Source organism: Dermacentor variabilis, chromosome 2 (genome assembly GCF_050947875.1).
Source record: "Dermacentor variabilis isolate Ectoservices chromosome 2, ASM5094787v1, whole genome shotgun sequence".
NCBI lineage: Eukaryota > Metazoa > Arthropoda > Arachnida > Ixodida > Ixodidae > Dermacentor > Dermacentor variabilis.
Genome location: NC_134569.1, coordinates 120,532,759 through 120,549,869, shown reverse-complemented (window position 1 = coordinate 120,549,869; position 17,111 = coordinate 120,532,759). Strand labels below are relative to the sequence as shown.

The following is a 17,111-nucleotide window of genomic DNA, read 5'->3' as shown; positions in this document are numbered from 1 at the left end:
GGTGTCGGCCGTTATCTTTCAAGGAACCGCCTCCCAACGAGTGTTACGCAATCAATCAATGAAAGCACAAGGTAAACAATAACGAAACGCGTCGCCTAGGGTAACGTAAACGCAGAAATCAGAAAGTGACAAGAAAAGAAAGTGCGCACAGGAAGGAAGCTGCGATGAAGTAACGCGCCAAGCCAGGGGCGTGTAGAAGGAGACAGAGGAAGAAAGCGAATGCTGCGAGCGGACGTAATAGGAAAACGGTCGGCGATAATTTCCAGGCAGCCATGCTGTTTTCTTTTCCCAGGAAGCGGGCAGTACGGAGCAACGCGACCAGCGTCTTTCCTTCTTCCTCTTCGAGGTCCCTAGTGAAACTCGCTGGTGAACGTTGCTCTCTGCAAAAGAAGCCGCCACGTTTCCTTTGGTTAGGAATTCTCAGCGGGGTCAGCACTGCGCACGAAATGAAGTCAGAAGTGGGCCGCGGCTGGTTGCTTTGTATAGTGAAAGTTCTATACTCGACGTTATTTCCGGGGCTCCGGAGAAGGTCGTTCAACTTGCTTTCGGCCGCGAGCTCGCAGTCGTTGGAGGTTAAAACTTGGCGCAGAGTACTGTTATATCATAATGCACGCTTTGCTCGATAGAACGTCGTTCTGGAATGCTGTCCTTAGCCGGATCATGTCGACAGGCTTGTCTCTGCAGGTTGGTACGTGATTGGCGCGCGTGTTTTGGGAATACATAGGTCGGAGGCTTCGCTCTTTGCTTTCTTGTGTACTTATATTCGCAAGTAACACCTTGTGCGTACGGCCGGAAAAGCCTCTACTGCTTGCGAGGGGGACAAGTCCAAACTTAATCTGTAAGCCGAATGAGTTTGCGTATATATGGCAGAGTTAATCCACCGATTCTAAAATCAATATCGTATACTGTACAGCGACATATGAATTTAAGAGAGATACTATACAATGCATGGCCCTGTAAACAAGGTAGCTGCAGGGGACAAGTTTTCACGTTTTTGGTAAACTCGCGATACCTCTTCTTTTCACCATGCGCAAGGCCTATCCGACAACCTTGTCGTGTCTTTTTCTTTCATCCTTTTCTTTTCAGTGTAGGCAGCGTGTCAATTTTTTTCCACCTCTCAATGACAGCTTTTCTTTTGTTTCAACTCAGTGTCGTTCGCCTGCTCGTACCTCTAAGATCGCGAAAACGTCGTAACCCTCGGGTTCTGCGTTAGAGGCTGCTTATCTCTCTGCCATCTGCATCGATGCGTTCCGCAAGAGCGCGCAGCGGAGCTCCACGTAATTGGCATCATTGAAACGTCAGAATATGGCGGCAGCGTTCAAGAACAATACGGACAAGGCTGCATCGCAAGGATGAGCCAGAAATGAAAGCGGCAAGAGGTGTTTCGGAAGAGCGTTCGCTTTCTTTTCTCCCACCACAATGGGCGGGCTGAGAACAAAAGGCGTTTCCGGAGAAAACTAACGCATAGAGGAAAGGAGTAGCACTTTCCCTCGCGACGAAAAGCGCCAAGAGAGGAAAAAGAGGGTTGAGCGTAAACAGGAAACGCTCCTCGCCGTTATAAAGTGACTGAGCTCGAATCCAATGTCGCTCGCGGAAGTCGGAAGCCCACCATTTCCGGTCGCGAGGATTTGTTTGTTCTTTTTTTTTTTGCGTGCAGCTACTGGCGGGCGAAAGTGCGCAGCTGGGCCCTCTATAGCCGGGGCACGCACGTAGGAGAGAGCCGTGTCGGAACTTTCGGCCGGTTAGCGCCCCGGGACTTCTGTAAGGGTCTCTTCCTGCTATAGACTATGGAGGAAGGAAAACTGCCGGAGAACGCATTCATGGCATCGATAAGATCGGGTGCCTGCTGCAACCGCGTGCGCATACCCTGAAACCTTTCTTTCTTTCTTTTTTCTGGGCGCCTGTAATCGAATGTGTTATGTATTCCCATCTGAGGGTCGTGTGTGATTACCGCTTGCGCCATGTTGCGCAATGGAAAGGTGAATCTGAGGGAAAGATGCCGTGTGGCCGAAAAGGAAGGTCGCCTAGTTACGTAAGGTCTCACCGTAGCGCATATTGGAAAGGGATACTTTCCACGTTGATACCGTGAGCGCCATCACGTTCGATCGCATGGTGACGCGTCCATTGCTTACCTAGGCGGCATCCTTTGCCTCCGTGTTTATAAGAGGTGTGCATGACGCCATGTTACCGCTCAGCAAGCCTCTGTTTCGGCAGTCATCCTAGACAGGGACAGGGTGAAAGGACCTTTGGCCACAGCTTCGGAGGACATGTAAGCGCTCCTGGAGTTCATCACGCCTTGTCCAAACGGCGCGAACTGCGTATACGCTGCTTGTATACTAGAAGCGGGGCTAGAGATGTATACTGGGCTATCCAAACTTTCCCCTTCTGAAGCAAATCAGGATTAGTGTCTTTTGCCTTTCGTTATCTAGTTTCCAATCAATCTTAAGCCCAGATTGTCATGTTTCTGACTCAGTAACGTTACTCGGTGTGGTCAGGACCTTATTGTAGATTTTCTGCCTGTTCGCTCCCGAGTGTGCTCAGTTGCGGTAGATTTTCTCTTAACCTTTTGCACAGTGCTTGGAACGTATATGTTCTGCACTCCGTAATAGCTTCTTGCAAAGACGAATCATCGCTAGTCACTCACTTACACTGTGAACCGTCACGAAACCTTCAGCTTCGAATATTCGTGTGCTCTTGGTGTAGTCCGTCCCCCATGCTTCGGTGCATTTATTCAAAACTGTGACCAATCCCTTATCTTTGATAAGTGGGCAATATAGTGAGCATAAGTTTGAGTGTGAGTTGGAGTGGATGTCTGTAGATACCGTGCGAGAAACTTGCTATGCCCGTAATTTGCTATATGTACTCCTTTTATCACTGCAACGAGAGGTACTCACTCTTACCGACGTTCGGCGGTTGAATTCCTTTCTTTTGGAAGTTAGCAATACAACTTTGGCAGGTGAGTGAATATTTTTATACTCTAGGCAATCCGTGCATCGCGAAGCAACGGCAACACAGGCAGTCCTTGTGTATCTGCGGTGAACTTCGCCACACAGATTCATTCCTTTCCTTAATGTGTCGGTCGCTATTTTCCCAGCCAACTATTGCACACGTCTACCCGTATACCGTTCCTCAGTTTGCAGCATAAATGAAACACAGTGCGTTAGCGATTACCCAGTTGCACTTCCTACAGCTGATCGCACAGCATAGCAGTGTAGAAGCGCTAATGATTTCGCATTTGGGCGCTTTCGCTTGAGGCAATGTTATGGACTCCGCCGCAAGCGCCCATCTCTTTTTTCTCGAGAAATTACTCCGCGAAGAGGGTTTATAGACATCACGCATTTTCATACGTTATATCTAGACATGCTCCGAAACATAGGTTACACTATACCTTGTCAGATTGTTTAATGAACTGTGAAGTCCTTGGTCGGACAAGACCTGTTAACCTTCCCATGTGCTTAATAACACGATGAAGGTTTTGTAGTAACCCTGATAAACTCACTTTGTGGCGATAGAAATTATAGGGGCCCTCTCGGCGCGTTCGTGGAGCAATCGGCATCGTCCTGCTGTCGTGGTATCGACGACGCATGCGCGGCCCGCGGGTGGCGCGTTAGGTGTCAATAGAGAGCCGACATACGCGCAGTGAGGTTGGCTGCAAAACCGAAAAAGCCTGGTGGATGCGCCTTAACGCTCAAATGGCTTTGCAAAGAAGAGAGGGCGGCGTTCTGCTTGCGCTGCTGGAACGAGCCTCATGCACGGAAAGAGTAAGGTTCTTGCTGTGTGCACTCCACAACTTACAGTGCGTGCAGTGGTCTGAGCAGAAAGAACGGTAAACTTCAAGCTACAAAGGCCGACAGTTTTCTTTCGGTGCCATCTCATCTACCACCGAGGTGCGACGCCAGGTGGCGTGCTGGCGGCATTCCTCATGATGATGATGATGATGACGACGACGACGATGATGATGATGATGATCATGAAGAAGAAGAAGAAGAAGTGGCATGTTCTTTGAAACGGGGAGGTGACAAATAGCCACCTAGCCTGCTTGAGCAAATCAAGTATGCTTTACATGCTTATCATGCTAGCATTTTTGTGTACATCTTAAACTTGTTTGTCTTCCTCTTAACTTCTCCATCTACCCTGCAACGCTACCTCATCATGTCAGTGGTATGAGATGCGTGTCGACTGCCCGCGACACGCCGGACACAGCAGCAGTTGCCCGGCGTGCTAAATCGCGCCATCGTTACGTCCCCGCGTACTTCTATAACGCCGTCGGAAGATCTTTGGTGAGACCTTAAAATTTGCTAACGCTTTCAATGTATTGCCCTTCCAACGAAAGTACATTTCTTTTATTTTCAACTGAACTTCACGACTCCACAACAGGGTAGAGGTTTCTGCTTCCAGAAAACCTTGACCGGTTCCAACCTTCCTTATCTCTAACCCGCTCTCAACAGTCCGGTTGCTGCGTTGACGACAAAGCAGTTCCGCACATGGGTGTACAGCGTGTCACGGAAAGTTGCCCTCCGTCTCGCCCTGCTTCGCTTTCTACGCCGTGATGCCACGCGCTTGCGATCCACGACGCAGGGGCGAGAATGGCACGCGACCTGAGAGCGAGGAATACGCACGCACCATGACGCGCACGTTTTTTTGCCGAGCGCACTGGTTGAGCCGGGGCGGGAGTTTCAGAAGGAAACGCAGCAGGAGACGTGCCGGAGCAGAAGGAGTGTGTCACCTCGGGCTTAGCACGGAAAGCGCTGTCAGGGGAGCCGCGCCGTTTAACGTGCCTGTGCTCACTGTGTCGAGTTTGAGCGCAAGCTCCTTGAAGTGAATCCCGTGTGCCAATACGCGTTTTCGTCTGTGAAGTTAGCGCACAGTGCTGTCTACTCCACGCGGCTTTGGCGTCTTTCGCTCCACCTTCTGGTCTTCAGCGAACCCCTTCGAAAGCCGGATGATCCCACAGACATCGCCTGGAGACGAGCACTTCGTCGAGCAACGTTTTCACACTGACGGTAGCTTGGAACAAAAAGGGTGAGGGCCTATGCTTGGTGACTTCTCACGCCTTAGTGTGTCGGAAGTATTGTGGATGCGAATTTGGAGATTCCATTTTAATTTATTCAGTTTTCACGTCCAAGGCCAACGCTCAAGAAAAGCTATTCGCTAGAATCGTTCGTGAAAAAAAAAATCATTTTTAGCCAATCCTTATGTTGGACATATTCGCAAAGGCCGCCGGCGAATGGAAAAGATAATGTGCGAACGAAAATATATATTTGTGAAATCGTCCTGAGATCTCGTCATACTTCGGAGAAACAGGTATTATTCGCATGGTTACCAATGTTCGGATGCCACAATGTGAAGACACGGCAAAGTGTGCTGTCAAATAGTATTGCATGCAAGACAAGTGGCTTGCTTACGAATGTGAATGCGCAGCACTTACCTGTGCTGTACGTATTCAGAGGCAACGTATCCAACTGCACGCTATCTCCAAATGAAAACTGTAATGACATAAGCACCCACGTAGCCAATTTAGAAAGGAGTTTTCACTGAACTACCCGCTCCATGCGCCTACCATCCAGTATTCCGTTTCTGGATTCATTAGATTTCTTGTGCGAATACAACTGCTAGTAACAAAATATGTCTGGTCCACTCTAGAAATAGCGTTAAATGTAGGACACCGAATTTCTTCTGTTTGTTTTAAGAAAGAATGTGTGGCGTCTTTCGATGTTTATCCTACTTTTCGTGCAATGGCATGCATGTGTGTGTTCAGCCGTGAAAATGCTAAATGCGGTGGAATATTGCCCACTAAAGCCAATCACGTTGCTCACAGAACAGTGAGGACATCACTGCCACGCTGAAGTCATTGCAGAATGCATTATTATGCAACTCATTACAGCACTATGTAGAAGAAAGTGGCAGAATTTTCCCCCTTTAGGGGCAGCCACGGGGAACGTATACCCAGCCTTTGTGGCATCCAGTGTCGATGCGCGCATACATATAACGCCGCGCGATGGCTGTGCTGTTATAATGGTCGAAATGCGCACGGAGGTGTGTCCGCTTTAACTGTCTACTATACGTGAGACGTGAGATGCATTCTCTCCAGGATTACTGCGCGATGCTGTTGCATGCCGAAGCGGACGCGGTGACGCTGCGTCTTCTATACGAGGGATATACGTTGTATTTGGTTTAACTATACTCGAGTTACTCACTTTTCAGAGAAGCCTCAGCTGCATTTGGCACTGTGTGTCGCCTTCACTTTCTTTCTGTTCGTAATCTCCTGCAAGCTGCTCAGGTCAGAGATGTACGAGTTCCTTGTACAAATACCAAAATAAAAAAAAAGTGACTGACACAAGGCTTATTTCTATTATTAAAATGTGCCTTCCTTACCAGGTTGGATTTGATGGAACTCTTGACTAATTGAATGTTTGTTCTCCAAACAGGCGCACTAACGTTGCTGTAGTTCATGTCCTATGCCTAATTTTCCGCAAGAAATCGAGATGATGCACACGACACCCACGACGAGAGCAACGCCCGTCACTACACAGGCGAACGCACGTACGCTACGCTTGTCGGTTTCCGTCTGCTTCTAGAAACGTTGAGCAAGCATTAGGACGTCATTACTAGAATCTCTTTTGTCGAATTTGTCCTTCCCACCAATGGTCTTAATGTCTCGTTCCACGCAGAAGCATGCCTCATCGTGCATTTATTTCGTATGTAAACGGTGCTTTGCGGTGCGACGCCCGTTCTCAAGCTGGAAATACACGCTTTCTTTTGCGGGGTACCCACCTCCGACGGATGAGGCGAACAACGAATACGCCCACTTTTGAAGCGTCTTCGTAGTTTGGCCTATTCGTGTGAAGGCCGTCAAAACGTTCAGCGCTCGCACAATGTGACGCTCTACTCGCCAGCGCCACTCAAAAAATGCCGCCAGGAGACTTTCGCGAGACAAGATGAAAAAACAATAGCAATAATTGTCATGACAGCAACCGCCGCCTGTCGTTTTTCTTATGTAGGGCAAGGTCGGCGATGCCAAATGAGCAGAGAAGTCAACGGCCGTCGCTCGTTACGTAACGAGAGTCCGGGTAATCGCACTTCTGCGACGCGGTGGCCGTATGTCAAGGTCTAACGGCAACGGTGACTGTAGTACGTTGCGTGCGCAGTCGTGGGTGTGGCAATGCTTTCCGCCTGTGCCACTCCAAGTGCAAGCGGCAGTGGCTTCGCGGCGCATTCAGTTCAAGGCGAGGGTGTACGCGCTGAATGGCATTGTCTAATGAAGCGACGCATGTTTCCGCCATCTCGTTCTTACATGCGGTGGCGTCCGCCCACACAGTCAAGCTTCTGTATATACATGAAACATTTCGGGACGACGATACCTTCTTCTAGATACAACCACATGAAGCAAACGGATAATGAAGCCGCGGTAAGCGCAGGATAAATTAGGTGTTAATATAAATTTAAAGTTATAAGTAGTATGGAAGAATGGTAATAAAGCAGGACAAAAATAACAACTTTCCGCAGGCGTGAGACAAAACCACGTATTCCGTATTACTCGTACGATGTTCTACAGCTTAGCTGTACTAGATCTAGCCCTTGTTACTCTTGCAGTAGTGTTGCCCGGGGCTGGTTGATCATTCAATAGTAATATTCAAATACAAAAATATAACTGCACTTGTTGATCTGCGATGCGAGCGTTCGCCTTTAAGGGGACACTAAATAGAATAATAAGTTTAGCTGCATGTATTGTAGTAGAGTGACCTTCCAGTGACCTTAAAAATAGGGTTATTAAGCCAGAAAAGGCACGAGAACGAAAGACTCCTGGCGACATCGCCTTGACGTTTCCGTACCAGGCCGTCTTGAAGTCAGGAATTTCGATTGTTTCTGCACGGGCCTAATTTATTCGTTATTAGTAAAGATGGGGGCTACATTGTAGTCGAAGAGAGACAGAGATTGAACTTGGCAAGCTTCAAGAGCTTTAACGAAGCCGCAACGGCCGTAATGCGAAGAAGTACTTCGAAATTCGTGACGTAAGACTGACGCAATGGTGCTGGGTTTGTGGTACGAAACTAATAATATGGAACATTGACCTTGATTTGCTCTTCTACTAAACAACCTCTTATCACTAAATTAAGAAAAAATAAACAAGGAAGAAAGTCCTAAAAGCATAATTTATCTGTTTAAACTGACTGTTTCTCTAGTCTCCCATTAAATATTCGAATTTAGTCATTCCGTACCTGGGATGAACTACATCTTTAATGAAAGCTATCTCTGGCTTGCCTTTTGTAACATGAAGCTTTCGTAAGGCTCGCCTGCTGCATAGGTTTTCATTTAAATAAAAGCTTGGAAGGGGTGCTCCTCATGCAGGAATGGCATGAGTGCCTTAACGAGCTTATTTTGGATAAGCCGACGCCACACAACTGTACCTCCGATTGGTTCGTAGCTTGGCATCTCTTACCACCTATCCTCGAGTAGCCCTCGTTACTGGGTAGAACCACAACAGGTGGCGAATATCCGCGATAGAAGATAGAACAACCCACATTTGGTCACTCCACTGGGTCTTTAGGTGTGTCCGGACCACAGAACGGGTGGCATTTCTGGTGCCAAATATTAGCGCGCATTTCTGTCCGATAAATTGCTCGGATGGGGATGAACAGTTGTGGGGCGTTACGTTCCAAAACCATGATATATTTATCAGGCACGCCGTAGTGGGGCAATCCGAATATATTTTACCACTACGGGTTCACTAACGCGCACCTATATATACCGTGTTCGTGAGCATCTTTGCATTTTGCCCTCATAGAAATGCGCCCGCCTCGGCCGGGATCGAACCCTTGACTTCGAGCTCATCAGCGCAACGTTATATATCTACTGGGTTATCGCAGCGGGTTGTGCTGGATCTGACCGTGTCCCTCCACCCAGCGTACATAGACGATGGATGGGGATGACCTGCGAAAATTGGGTATATATTGGCAAATTGGTGACGCCTTGCAAACTCTCTTGAGGTATACTGTACAGCGCCATTTCCTGGGCTCTATTGATGTGCTGGAGATGCTAGAACAGAGCATAAATCACCGCATCATGATTGTCTGAAAGATTAAATCGCTTATTAAAGGTCCGGGGCACCTGTTAGTAGGTTAACGTACCAGAAATTTTACCTGCCTGACTGCAATCAGAGCCATTGCGTTTTCACACTCTCTGTCGATTATTATGCTTATTAGTACTTTTTGTTTTGAAAACGTATATGCACTCGAGAGGAGAGGAAAAGTGAGAAGCAGGCTGGCGACTGGCACCCAAAGGGGCACAACACCTGCCTACTCGTCAGAAAGGAGCAGAAAGAAACATAGAAATTGAAGATATGAAGAAAGGGAGGGAAGTGCAAAGCAAGAACAAGATGACAGAGGTTAAATAATTAAGCAGAGCACACACAGTATAGCCAGTCACTACAGGTCGCGCCACTAAAGGACGTCAAAATAGAAGAAATGGCTTTTGAGGCCCCGTCACCCCGAAAAATGAAATAGGCCACAGACGTGAACCTAAGTTAATTTCTTTTAGTCGATTGGGTAGCCGACCCGTTCTTCGCACATCTGTCTTCGTTGCCCAGATACCTTTCGCAATATAGAGGAGTACTCCTCTCCTATGACAATATTGTCTGCGTTGCGCATGCTTTGTCTTTTCTTACGACGCCATACGCATTTGCTTATGAACTTCTCCCTTGTTGTGGCTTTCCGTATGTGTGAAGAGGTTTCTGGGATTAGAGTATGCATGTCATAATATATATATGTTGCGCCCTCATGGTGCCGCCATCATGGTCGTTATTGTGGTCGTCAACTCAGCATCGTTGCCATGATACTCATTGTCCTAGTCATTGAGTCGTCCTCGGACCAAGTTCTGTCACTCGCCTACGCATTTCGCTAACCCATAGCCCGTTCGCACTTTCCTAGTTTGAACCTTTCAAGTTACTTGCGACATCGTAAGGCATTCTTGAATACTTACTTATCTTTGCGTTGTAGAGGCCTACTGCCTGTTAGCATTCTCGAGTGCAAGTTAGAACTCTGTATACGCAACACGAAGTCGACTCTTTTTGTGTCTACCGCCACGCGTCTGCACCACACGTGAGAAGCAACATCACTCCCTCCGGAGCACTCTGTTGTACAGCTCTGAGCATCTCGATTGGAAACGTATCCCGAGTGTCCATATATGAGTCCTTGCATGTTTTCCTTTAACAAATCAAGTAAAAGGCAAAACGGAAGCAGGCCGGAAGTACTTATGATAATGCCCAGCACTACAATTACTCTTACTGTTCGCATAGAACTAGGCGCGGCTCGAGAAATAATTGCCGAGAATTCGTGGGCACCACGGCGCCAGGTTGGCCTCTCCGCTCTCTCTCTCTCTCTCTCTCTCTCTCTCTCAACGAACCCGTTACACCATTGGCTCAGTAGGTCAGACAAAACGCGCGCGTTTATTATTCTACTGCATGAGAAAGCACGTCTGCCCCCCCCCCCCCCATGGATAGAAATAGAAAATAAAAACAAGAACAAAAGGTGAACGCACAAGAAGTGAAGCCCCTAAAAGCTTGTTCAGAAATGTCTTTCAGCGACGTTAGTTGTTCTTTCACGGCAACGATGGTGCAAAAAGCAACAGCATAAACTAATATTACAAGCAAATATAATGAAGCTCTTTTGTTACATTGCATGTGGGGCTCATGTCGAAATTGCTCGCAAGGTATATATCAAATTATCGCGCAATATACCTATGCATCCCGGTCTCCAAAATGTGCCCACCACTTTTCCCATACTCGCGCAGCGATGCTATGTTTCTTGAACACAGCTGGGCGAAAAGTCAACTCCAAACGAGAGAAGACGAAGTGCTCAGGCAGGCTCACGGACGAGGAAGACAATCCCGGAGTGAGGTTTGGCACTTTTGAAAATGACATTTACCGCGATCGTAGTGCGCATGAGCTTCTGCGACTGCGCAGGCTACAACGTTGCGTTTTAACCTACCTTGACCGTGTGTGTTGTCATTCGTGACACTTTACTCGGATAGGAAAATGCGCAGGGCCCGTGTGGTGCATACAAATATTGAGGCGCCATTTTTTTAACCATTGTGCCTTCCTCGTCTCGCTTATCATGTATGGACAAGTTGCCTTTCTTGTCTAGAGTGTTGCCCCTCTGGCACCCTTTCCGAACCTCCTCAACAAAGTACTAATGGCATGAAGCTGCATCACATTTAGCGTGAACACTATAAAATGGCTCGAAACATTGAAAAAACAAGAGCGCGGCTGTACTGTCGATTGAGCTTGCATATATTTGGGTTTGGTCAATGTAAATTACGTGCGGAATAGCGTCAATCGTTCCACTATAGAGATGAACAAATTGTAGAAGTGTTTCCGTGGTTTCTGTTTGCTGTAGTTAATCACGTTGCCGCACAAGAAATGTTTCATGCACTTCGCTGGTAAACTACATTGAGGCACACAAGCTTTTACGTGCTTTCAATAGGTTGCCACCTAGTTAGGAATGGGGTGTTCCAGATAGATATTCGGCTTACGTGTGGGAGTGCGAAAACATTATAGTCCCTTCCCTAGTCTCTGTGTACCGCGTACGTAGCAGTACCCCGGAATCTCTCTGTTGCACCTTCACGTTACCAATGACGGACACACTGGGCCACACCTTTAGTCAGCCAGAACCGTGCAGCAACCATTGTTGGGGAAGCGTGACACCGGAGGCCAGGGTTCGATTCTCACCCAGGTCGAAATTTGTCAAATTTTATTTTCAAAGCCATTAATTCAATTTGTTTACAGGAATCTCCCTGAGAAATCTGACGCCAATGCGAGCGTTTTTGAGGTGATTTTACTGTTTGCGTCGTCGCCATTTTTTGGTACCATTGCTTGGTCACGCCACCGATGACGACGCTGGATTTTCGCGTAATGGGGCATATAATGATTTCACATTAATAAACGTACAATCTGGTGCGATAACGTGGAATCGGACAGCGCAGATGGCAGCACCATTATTGTCACAGAAAGTGAGGCTGTAATGGCGTTCCGTTATGACTTTCTGCGCTGACTTCCGTGCCTGTGCCTGAGCCACCCAACACCTAAGTCGGTCATCACTGGGTCGCAGAACATCACAGGATATGGGTGGGCTGTGAGCTAATTGGTTCCTCACGACATATACATGCGGAAAAAAAGAGCGAAAATGTTTAATGGTTTGTGGAGATGGAGCTTAACGGTTTCCGTCTTAGTGACAGGCTTGATATGCTGCTCAACGTGAGACGCTGAGACGGTAAGGGATCAATGAAAGGGATCTTGATAAAAAAACAAAAACAAAGCACACCCCAACTAACACATACAAGGGTGCAAAATACGCACAAATGTTATTTAAAGGCTCTCATTGGGAGTTGTATTTCTTAGGAATGCTATATAAGCGCTTTAGCGGGGTGCATCCTGGGCATTGAAACGATCCAGAATCGTACCCCTGAAATCGCGTATTATCTCGCATGCTTAAAGCGTTCCTCGAGACAGCCATTGAGTGAGGTTGTAAAGTATCCGGAAATGCAAATTAAGTTGTCCAAGTCCTCGTCAACGCCGCAGGTCGGACACAGTTGCGTTCTGGGAAACTTAAGTTTAGATAAATACGTACCGTCTCGTGTAGGCGACACACAAGCGAATGCGATATAGGCATGCTCGATCGCACCTATCGAAAACACGTGACATGTGAACGTCACAGCTGGGGCCGAAGCGATTATGCGACCTATACTGCTGCTCCGTGCACGTACGCCACAGGCCACTCCGCAAGAGCCACGCAACGGCTGACGCAAGTGCCACTAGGTCACTTCCTGAAAATGGTATCCGGGTTGGCTTGGATGAGTCACTGCGCAGTTCCAGCTGCAAGGCCGGCTGCGCGGACGTTGCCGGCTATGCAGCAAGGAGCACACCGTGGCACAGCACGGGGTTGGTTAAACTGCGTGCCATTGTGTGTGAGCGTACCCGTAGTGATGGCTTAGTGGCTCTGCTAAGCACGAGATCGCGGGATCGAATACTCGCTACGACGGCCGCATTTGGACAAGGGCGAAATGGAAAAACGCCCGTGTAATGGGTGCGAGTTATATAACCCCAGCTGGTCCAAATTAATCCGGAGTCCCTCACTACGGCGTGCCTCATAATCAGATCGTGGTTTCGGAACGTAAAAACCTCAGAATTTTATTTAATTTTGCGTCAGCAGTTCATTAAGTGATGTTGTTACAGGCGTGGCGTCCTTATGTATTGCAGTGGCACCCATGAATTGCTGGAACTCGCCCATCCTATAGGTGGCTGCTGCTAACTTCAAGTGAACGCTGCTCGTAATACAGGCAATTCACTAGCTGCGGTAGATGTGTCTGATGGCTGAGCTCTTCTGAGATTGCAGTCTTCGCTACCGGGACCTCGATTCTATATGACTGATGATGCAGCCGTAACCTATCTGCCAGTGTAAATGTGGCAGCGAGCAATGTATGAGTTGTATATGTGCTGTTGTGCAAAATATACTCGATCTCGCTAATGTGTCTATGCTTTTCTCTTAATTCTAGGTATAGAGGGCGAAATGTGCCATGGAAAGTACTTCCATGCTACAACTTAAGAGATGGAAATTCGCTGATATTGTAGAGGAAGCAAGCGTTGCACTTCATAATCACAAATGGTACCAAGTGGATGGTCCCCCGTTCTCTTACCCACTACTGCATTTCAGGGGTGAAAGAGCTCCTGAGTGCGAAAAATTGGTAGTTACCGACACTTGAATTCCGTCACGGTGCCCAAGGTCGATGTATTTATTCTTGGGGACGCCAATACATACTCTAACTGTTTTGGCTTGGCTGCCTTCAAGAAGTTTGAAGTTTTCTTGAGAGAGGCTTTGGAGGCCAGGGAGAGTATATTGACGCACGTCTTCAAAGAGCGCAATGTACAGCTGAACGATAGAGTGATCACAGCATCCGCTTGAACTGCTGGAAAGGTTCCGGAAGGCATCGGCAAACGAAGCGAACTTCTCCTTCAAACTCCGTACATGTGCCTACCAGGTGGCGCATTTGTCAAACGTTACTCCCGAGAGCCTGTGTTTTGCAGCATAAGGTATATGGCTCCTTGCAATATGTAGAAAGTAGCGACACATAGCGTTTTCTGAACGCAATGGCACAACGCTTCTCGAGCGACATTTTCTTGTCCTCGGGATAGCAGATACGGCAAGCATAGGACAACGCGTTGCGCGCACCATTCTCGAGTCACACGTTCTGTGGTTCTGATTATTCTGGAAGTACTCAGACCCTGACTCACGCAAAATCGAAGATCGCATCCCGCACTCAATACCAATAATCAATACACAAATCACAGATTGTTCTTCACGTAATGCCTTCTTTTGGTCGGGCGGCCATCATAAAATATCCTGGAGCGTAAAAAAGTATGGAATCATTTTCTCCTCGTTTGCTTGATCGCATGACCTATCGGTTGCCAGCCAGGTGTTCAAGCCATCACAGAAGGTCCTGTGAATTGATATAATGGTATATGAGCACATTATGCAGTTGGACGCATGTAGAACACTATACTATATCAGTATGAAAACATCGGAGCGCCATGCGCAACATTGAAAAAGGCACTTTTATTGTGCGTGTGTGCAAACGTACTCGTCGTCTGACGAATAATAAACAGGAAGCAGTTACCACAGGAAATGGCTTGAATGAACACTCTTTACACATTGTAATATGGCGTCAACTCCTTGTAAATGGCATAAACAAATTGTGAAGTGTATGTGTAAAAGCATCTATCAGAGGAAAACAGTGGCTCTCCTGAGCGATTGCCATGAAGTCTCCCTCACTCTCATAAACGAAGCAACTCGTGATTTAGCATTTGCCTTCAGTTCACCCCCACAGCGAGGCCGTCGCTTCAGCTTTGTGTCCAAGTGCCCGTGAAAAGGTGACGGCAGCGTTATCGGCCCCGTGCACGTAAGACGTGCCGTAACTCGTGCCTTCTGTGGTCCGCACGCGCGTGTCCGTTCTCCGTGTTTCTTTCCTGGCACCAATGCCAATGGGAGCGTGAGTGTTTTTTCGAGTAGGCCGTTCGGCCGCAAGTGCTTCCTCCGGCTTGAATGCTGCTTAGTTGCGTCTTCCTGCCCCTGTTGTTTCCCGGATGCCGACGTGCAGGAAATTCTCATACTCACGGTAGAGTATGGAAAACAATCAACTTTCCTGACAGCGGAACACTGGTGCACGCGAGAATAATGGGGTTGTTTTGGCTTCAACGCCGGATAGGTAGCATTTGTTTAGGCTAATGTACACATCGGAGAATGAGAGGGCAGCACGGTTTTCACGCTAGCCTTTTTCCTGGAAGTTAGACGACGATGCTTGTTGATTGCATGGCGCGCTTGTTTACCCGTGATTGCACAGAGCCTCTACCATAAGTAAAATATGCTACGCGCTGCATATTCGCGAAATTATTACCTCTTGTTTAGCAGCTGCGACGGAATGCGTTGTTTGTGCTCAAAACTAGCCTCGTATCCAAAGAGTATTATGGACAGCTAAAAAGCAAGGCACTAAACAACATAGGAATACACTCCTGAGTGGTTAAAGAATGAATTATCGCCAACAGAACTATGTATATAAAAAAAACAACGAAACAGAAAAGCCACAAGCACATGCATATTGGAAGCAATGTAAAACGAGCGCGTGGCTTCTGAATCTGCTTACCATGCCTAAATAATTCATATGGCGCCAAAGTACATCAAATTTATTTGATGCGAGAAAGTCATCGTAGGTTTATATTGGGACAAACGGGAACGTACACCGTGCCAATTGTTTAGCACCATTCTCAAGGAACAAAATAGGTCACACTGTACGAGAAAACAACGCAGGGCTTTCTTTTGGGGGGAGAGGGGGGAACCCAACAAATTCGTTAAAGGGTTGACTTCGCTCTTTGCATAAACAACGCCAAATGTTTGTCAAATCAGATGGCAAGAAAAGTAATATAATATACTTGAGAGCGAGCGTTATATACCGCCACGATGCTACGAAGCAGAAGATAATATTTAACTTCATTCACTTTCTGCCCGTTCAATGTTACCAAATTTGTGCCTGTAACAAATGAGGTTAGATTTATGTTTTGGTGGTTGGTGCGTACTTTCGTACGCTAAATTTTCATTTCTGGCACAATTCGCATAATTCGTGGGCCTAATTTCTGTATGCCCTTCTTCCAGCATCGTATCCTCATTATAGATGAGGACAACCCTACACTGACTTGCGCGTTCACCCTCATTTGTGGTTCACAGGCAAAAAAAAAACATTCGCTTGCTTTTTCGTTCATCATTGTTGACACGCACGCTGTTCAGGCGTAATCAGCTCTGTGCGCATGCTTTGTTTACTGTAGGACACCATGACTTCTCCGCAGAATCTTTTCGACTTCAAGAAATAGTCCTCGGTGTTTTGGGTACCGGAAGCTTAAAGTTTAACTTTCCTTGCAGTTGAACTATTTTATAGGCAACTTTGACTAGTACTTTGAGTAGCACAATAATGTATAACATAGCAATTGGTACTCGCACGCACTTGATGGCGGGGTACTTGTCTATTTTTTATTACGATTAGGATTCTTAGGATGCGTCATGACTTTACGGTGGCTATTTGTCTACCTGTGGGACTATCAGGGAGTTCACGTGAACCCGACCGAAGCAGGTCGAGTCGGCTTGTCGGCATGGAATTGGACTGTCGAGTCCATGTACACGCTAGCAAGCTGGGCTGAATGAGCGTCGAGTCGGGCTGAGTCAGCCAGACTGAATGGGATAAGTTGACCAGGCCAACCCGCTAGCAGCGTAACGGCTCAGTCCGGCCAGCGCTGAGGCTTGCGCGGAAGCACTGCGACATCGCGATTTATGCACCGGCAGCGGTAATGGTATCAGCACCAGGCAAACACAAGCACTGCGTAGTGCTACCTAATCGTAGCGATAACGCCTATGAAATAGATTTGTTGCACACGGGTGTGGGAACCGGAAGCCCACTTTGAACACATCGATGTCTCGGCTCGCGACGCTGCGTACCGTCGTTATCCGGACTCGCCAGAAGTGAGTTCTGTAAACGCGGTCAGGTCGGGCTCCGTCAGCCATATTTATAACTCGACC

At 47.5% G+C, this 17,111-nt stretch overlaps 1 protein-coding gene across 2 annotated transcripts in view; it reads left to right on the top strand.

Moving 5' to 3' along the window:
- The first annotated feature begins 2,091 nt into the window (after positions 1 to 2,091).
- Positions 2,092 to 17,111, top strand: part of LOC142572636 (clavesin-2-like) — a 51,399-nt gene continuing 36,379 nt past the window's right edge. Inside the window, exon 1 of one of the 2 annotated variants that reach the window (XM_075681889.1) lies at positions 2,092 to 2,269. Coding sequence is in view for 1 of the 2 variants with exons in the window: in XM_075681888.1 (XP_075538003.1) it covers positions 4,943 to 5,022 (80 nt within the window). In the remaining variant the exon portion in view is untranslated. Of the gene's footprint in view, positions 2,270 to 4,736; positions 5,023 to 17,111 lie in introns of those variants that run through there. The other variant, XM_075681888.1, reaches the window with a different exon arrangement.